This window comes from Eurypyga helias, unplaced genomic scaffold (genome assembly GCF_000690775.1).
Source record: "Eurypyga helias isolate BGI_N326 unplaced genomic scaffold, ASM69077v1 Scaffold51007, whole genome shotgun sequence".
Classification (NCBI taxonomy): domain Eukaryota; kingdom Metazoa; phylum Chordata; class Aves; order Eurypygiformes; family Eurypygidae; genus Eurypyga; species Eurypyga helias.
The window spans coordinates 1-6,722 of NW_010264647.1; the positions used below are offsets into that span (position 1 = coordinate 1).

General features: G+C 47.0%; 1 protein-coding gene across 1 annotated transcript; it reads left to right on the forward strand.

Annotated features, from left to right (window-relative positions):
* Positions 1-413: 413 nt before the first annotated feature.
* LOC104513174 (dedicator of cytokinesis protein 7-like) lies at positions 414-6,043 on the forward strand (the record flags this gene model as incomplete). The annotated part of the gene is made up of 7 exons (XM_010156436.1): positions 414-566; positions 1,875-2,033; positions 2,303-2,403; positions 3,330-3,522; positions 4,094-4,237; positions 4,895-5,026; positions 6,029-6,043. Coding segments are annotated over 7 exons (897 nt in total), but the record flags the coding sequence as incomplete, so codon positions are not given.
* Positions 6,044-6,722: the final 679 nt, after the last annotated feature.

Genomic DNA, 6,722 nt, shown 5'->3' on the forward strand with positions numbered 1-6,722 from the left:
AGTGAGGAGCACGAAGCACACGTGGAATTTAAGCTCTGTAAATCTCACTTAAAACAGGTTTGTTTTACTGGGCCTGTAAATTAAACAACTTCCCAGCTTCTGTAGGTGAACTGGGAAAAGCTCAAAATTTTAAGCCCGAGTTTTTGGAACTGATGTAAATTGGTCTAAGGGTATAGATCCAGGAGCAAGTTGTGGGGTAGGTAAAATGAGGTGCCTTCCAGTGCTGCTTGTGAGTCTGCTTTTGCCTTACTGTAAAAGTGATTTAAATTGTCATCATTCCCCTCAAAACAGAGGGGACTGGACTTCCCCTCAGGCCAGGGTATGCTCATTGCTGAGGATTGCCCTGGCCTTTTTGTCTGGGTGCTTGTTCCCATATGTCCAAGCGCTGATTTTCTCATGTGCTGTTTTTCCAGTTCCCTGAGCTGCTGTTTGAGGAAGAGACTGAGCAGTGTGCAGATCTGTGCCTGAGGCTCCTGAGACACTGTAGCAGCAGCATCAGCACGATAAGGTCGCATGCGAGTGCCTCACTTTACCTTCTGATGAGGCAAAACTTTGAGATTGGGAACGTGAGTATCCTGCTGCATGTCATTAGGTTATTACGTGTCAGCTGGCTAGGGACAGCTGGCTGGTGGGGTGGTGCGAGAGGCAGAAAAGGCCTTGACTCTGTGTCAGCACTGCTCAGCAGTAACAAAAACATCCATATATTATCAACACCGTTTCCAGTGCAAAGCCAAAACACAGCCCCATACAACTACTGTGAAGAAAATTAACTCTGTCCCAGCCAAAACGAGCACAGAGGGCTTCCCGTCGAAACAAGCATGGCGTGCAAAGGGAAAAGAGGCATGCAGCAGCGACACGACTTCGCCTGGCTCCTGATCTTGCAGTACTCGCACTGCTGGTCAGTGCGTAGCAGGAGTTCCAGTCTCCAGGATCAGTGTCCGAGCTCTCTGCCCAGAATCGCTTTACAGGAAAGCTGCCACTCGTGTCAGTTTATAGAGAGATGCAGAGCTTTGCCTGGAACATCCACTGCAAGAGCTTCCAGACCTGCCAGTTTGGAAGGTTTGCATACTCTTAGATTGGACAGTTGGAGCTATCAGAGGAACACCCCTCTGCTTTGCTTTTGCACACCTCTGGGTGAGAGCAGGAGCAGCCACACAGCCCTTTCTGTGGCACAGCTACTGTGTATGTCCTTTCTGAAAGGGCTCTGTAAGTGTAGGTGAGTTAGCAATGCTGGGATTTTGTTTTCATTCAACTCTTACCTCTAATTACGTCTTAGCTTGATTCACCCAAGTGCACTTTAAGTTATCAAGAAAATCCGCAGCCTTAGCTCTTCCGGTTGGTGTTTGCAGGCATACCTGTAGCTGTGTGTCACAGGGTGCTCCTCCAGGCATCTTTGTTTGCACTGCTTTGGTTACCGTCCCCCGTGGGGGGTACAGAAACTGGAGGGACCCGCTGGTTCTGGGCCCAGGGGCTGTTAGTGGATTGGTAGCAGCAGGTTAACAGCGACCCCGCTGTTAGGCTAGACCAGGCCAAAAGCAGGTGTGTAGAATGAAGGCTGTATTCACGAGAGGGGGTTGGGCACCATCCTGGTCAGGGTGCTTGGGAGGAGAGCAGGGAGAAGGAGAGAAAACTAGAACGCTTGCAGGATGACCTTCAGCTGGAACTGAATAATGCTGTTGTCAGATTGTGAAGTCAGCAGCACCAGAGGTTTATTGTAACCACTGCTCTGTGACCATCCTTTACCCAAAACTTGTGTTTTCCCCTTTGGTATCAGGTGTCTCTTGGGAGGAGGGTGCAGTGATGGGCGCTGCTCTTGCAGCAGGCTTGCAGTCTCTCCGGGCTGGGGGAACTCGGTAACCATTTCTCTGTTGCAGAACTTTGCCAGAGTGAAAATGCAGGTGACCATGTCTCTCTCATCCCTGGTGGGGACATCCCAGAACTTCAATGAGGAATTTTTGCGACGTTCCCTGAAGACTATTTTGACATATGCTGAAGAAGATCTGGAACTTAGGGAGACAACATTTCCCGATCAGGTGAAAGAAATACCACAAGAGGAGTGATGTGTAGTTTGTTATAAGGCTGTGCTTAAACCTCCACCTGAAGCTGGAATTTGCATGCATTCCCTGAAGGAGGTATATGTATGTATTTACCACCTAAATCCATAAAAATCAGGTCCTTGATGAATTTTGAAGACACAAAGGTGCCAACACACAGAGGTTCCTCAGAGCAGCTGTGGTTCTACCACAGCAGCATGTAGTCGATTCCCACTGCCCCCTCATTACAGCAGCGTATTTTTTTACAGGTCCAGGATCTAGTGTTCAACCTGCACATGATCCTCTCTGACACAGTTAAAATGAAGGAGCACCAGGAAGATCCAGAAATGCTGATTGACCTGATGTACAGGTAGAGTTCGTGGCCATTGCGCTGCGGGGACAGTAGGTGTCAGCCCTCACACCGGGCTTGAACAAAGCCAAGTTCTGCCTTTCCTGTATTTAGAGCACGAGGCATTGTGTTGCTGTGAACATTGATTACTTGCTTTTTATTAGCAATTATTTTACTTAGAACTTACTCTCATTTTAAACTGCTTCCCACCATTCACATTTCACCCAATAACAACGCAGCTACTCGCTGTTTAGTTTTGGACTCGGATGTTGCACATTTGAGCCCTTACTGAGCTCAGTCTTGCAGCAGTTCTGGGTCTCAGTGCTCATGGAGCAACATTCGCGTGTATCTGGTGTTTGAATATGCTATTGATAGGTTTTGGTTGTTATTTATGTAGCTTATCTTGGGTAAAAGCAGTTTCCGTTCCCCAGCAGTCTCTGACAATCTCATCCTCCACCTGAGTGAAGGCGACTCTCCCAGCTTGCGTCAGGGAAGACTTAAGGATCTTCCAGGATGGGCTTGTACAAAAGGCTTTTTGGTGGTGGTACATATGATGGTCTCCTTTTGCGAAACATATTCCAGAGCTATGTTAAGATCCCAACTACCAGATTTGGTGGTGTTGTCTGCACAAATGCTCCTAAGGGCTCCTTGGAAGGCAGCAGAGATTTTGTCATAAGCAACCAGGCAGGTCTGCTCTGACTGTCCCACACCTTCGGCTTACTACCAGCCTCCAGGTGAAATTCGAGCTTTGGTCAAGAGCTTCGGCAGCCCCCATAAAAGCATTCTGCCATCGGGGGCAGCTGCAGTTGCTTGCCCACCACTAACTGGGTCAGGAATCTATCATTTGGGGTAACTTTCCATCTATATAGCTTCTTGTGTATTTCTAGATAGCCTCGAGCTGAGGCTGATAAAGAAATTCTAATCACAGAGGTTTTCTTTTCAATTAGGATCGCAAAGGGCTATCAGAATTCCCCTGACCTGCGCCTGACCTGGCTGCAGAACATGGCTGGGAAGCACTCCGAGAGGAGCAATCATGCTGAATCAGCCCAGTGCCTGGTCCACTCCGCGGCCTTGGTGGCTGAATATCTGAGCATGCTGGAAGACCGAAAATACCTCCCTGTAGGGTGTGTTACATTTCAGGTAGGAATTATCCTCCAAAATGTACTTTTGGGTTTTGTCATCTGCTGCCGAGGTACTGAGCATTTCCACGTGCCGGGTATTACTGTGCCTGTGTACTCCCACTGCTCTTACTCGGTTTGTTCTGGGGAGAATGCATTGCAGCAACTTCTGAGAATCTTTATTATGCTTGAAGACTGCCTTGGTTCCCCTAAGTGTTTACATCCGTAGTACCGAATCCCGTTCTTCTCACTTCTCCAGTCCAGTTGTGGGGTTTTACCCTCTGTGATCCCACCACTCTGTAGTGGGTGCAGTTGATGAAAGTGGTTCCTGGGGCTCGTAATGCTAAGCAGGACAACACTGAGTAGAGCAAACAAGCACATACTTAGCTTTGAATGTGCAGGTTGTCCAGCCGTTAGTTTAAGCACGTGCTGAAGTACCGTGCTGGTTCAGAACGACATGAAAATGCACGTGAAAGCTGCCTCTTTAAGAACTCTGGGATTCGATGGAAGATCAGCTGGCTTTCAAAGTTTTGAGAGTTTTTCATGTTGTTTAAATTGGGTAAAAATATTTTATCTGCATCATATCTCCTTAGAACATATCTTCTAATGTTTTGGAAGAGTCAGCAGTTTCTGACGATGTTGTGTCACCGGATGAAGAAGGCATCTGCTCTGGAAAGTATTTTACCGAAGCTGGGCTGGTGGGATTGCTGGAACAGGCCGCAGCATCTTTCTCCATGGTAGATGACTTTAATTTCTTCACCTGTCTTCTTCAGCAGTCTTATACTGCTGGGCGATATGCAGGAAAATGTTTAGTCTGTGTGTAACTACTGTGACCACGTGTGTGGAGCATCGGGAGTTTCAGGTGTTCAGGACAGCTCGGTTTGCCCTCTGGAGTAAACTGTGCAAAGAACAGGATCTGGGACCAAGAGGTCTTTGTGTGCTTCCAGTGTCTTTCACTTCAGCTGCACATCTGGGAGTTCACAACAGTAAAGAAAGGCCGTAATGTTTCTCCTCCTCTTCAGAAGGAGCGGGCTGCGAGCTTTATGTGAGCAGTGTTAATGAGCTGGTGGTAGTGTATCCATCAGAAACCAAGGAAAGCAAGTGAATTAGGATCCTGTTTAGCTTCTTGTGCTCTTGTGCATATATCCCTCCAAAATATCCCAGTTTTGATTCTGTTAATAATCTCATTATTTAGTAGCAGTGTGTAATGCAGTAGGCTCTTGATTCCAGAGCTGACTGGGGATTTTATTCCATTCACATGTGGGTGTGTTTTAAGAAAAGATGCTGATTACATCACACCTTTTCGCTTGTAGCTGTCTAATTTAAATGCTGGTAGTCTGTCTCATTCTTGCTGTTGAATTGATGGAGCAATCTGATGGACCTTATTTTTGTAGGCTGGCATGTATGAAGCAGTTAATGAGGTTTACAAAGTCCTTATTCCTATTCACGAAGCTAATAGAGATGCCAAGAAGCTATCTACTATTCATGGTAAACTCCAAGAAGCATTCAGCAAGATTGTTCACCAGGTAATGACTTGAATTTTCAGCTGCCATGTGAATTCTGAAGAAACTTCAAGTGCTCAGTGCAACTAAAAACTACCTGTTAAGGAAAAACATTTAAATCAGATTACATGGGAATTGTCAAATGGTGATCCGCAGTAAATGCAAGGACATTTAATTTGAAAAACATGAGAGAGAGCAAATAATCAAGTTTCATTGTAACTTGAGAAATACCCAGGAGTTAAAAATTCCGATCATCTGCCAGTTTATCCTTTGAGATGTTATTTTAACCTGCGTTTTGCATGCTGTATTTCTGGGAAAAACACTGTAGCTTCTCTTTAACGTGGCAGGAAACGTTCAGAAACATTGGGGGTTTATTTGTCTGTTCATGTGGTGGATAAATAATTGAAGGAACGTTTCTACACGTAAAGGGTGCAAAACCCGGCAGCTTAGGTGCTGAGCGTTTGATGAGAGACATGAGAAATTACCAACCCTCACAGAGCTCAGCCAACCTCAGCTGCCAGGAGACGAGAGCACGTGGCGACTCTCAGGAGGCACATTACCTTCCAGGAGAGGCCCGCTGGGTGCGTGCCGTTCTGTCAGGGCAGGCCAGCACTCGGCAGAGCCTCCTGCAGCACGCACCAGCGCTGCTCGGCGCCCCCCACCCCAACCAGCGCTCTGGTCGCGGGGTGCCGGATGCATCCTTTGTCTGTTGGTGTCGTTACCCTTGTGCTGCCATCAGCTGCCCAGCAGATGGTGATTCGGGCCTCCATTTCCTAGGATCCAGCTGGGAGTCTGGTGGTTTCCTCCGTATTCTGGCGTTGCCAGATTCCCAAGGTTAAGTGTACAGATCGCGGGCGATCGTTGAGTGTCCTAGGCCAGGGAAGGCCACTTTGGATGCATGATGACTTGTAATCCTTGAAACCATTTCAGGTTTATGATACCTTACATTGATGGTCATGTTTTGGCCTTTGAAACTCTTCTTTTTTGGTTTCTGTGACATGCGCTTTTTACTTTTTTATTACACAGAGTACTGGCTGGGAGGTAGGTAACTCCGTTTTAGTTAGTAAAGAACACTAATAGATTTTTCAGATGACTCACGCCAACGCTTGCCCACATGTGCTAGTTGTGGGTATTTCTGTTGCTGTCTGCTGTTAAAACAATCCATTAACCAAAGAAATACCAGTAAACCGATTGTGGTTGTAGTAGGAAACTCTTCATAAGAAGCTGTAGGTAGTGCATGGATGCTGATGTGTTCCACTAATGAGGTTCTTCGGTGAATGAGCCACTGTATCATCACTAGTTTGTTTTTATAATTTGTTTATATTTCTTTTCATCAGCATTGACACGGAATATCATCCCTTCATACCATATTTTCACCCCACCCACAGGGGTCGATTTAAGCAATAATGCTCAGAGGTACCGACAGACAAACCTGGTTTACTGCACGTGCAGTCTGTAGCACAGGGAATAGGCTGCTCCGCTGCCCGTTGAAGAGCAACTGGTTGATCTGGCAGTAAAATAGCTCAGTTGTGGTAACCGGGGTCAGTTTTGCTGCTTTCATTTTTGTAGAGGCTGCCTGCTCACATTTCTACAACATACACCGTCAGAACCACACAGTTGGGGTAAAAACGGGCAGAGCAGTCGGCTTCGTCCGCGGTCGCGCACAGCGCGGCGACCTCAATAGCTGGGGCCCTGGTCCAGTCGACACAGTGGGTACGTG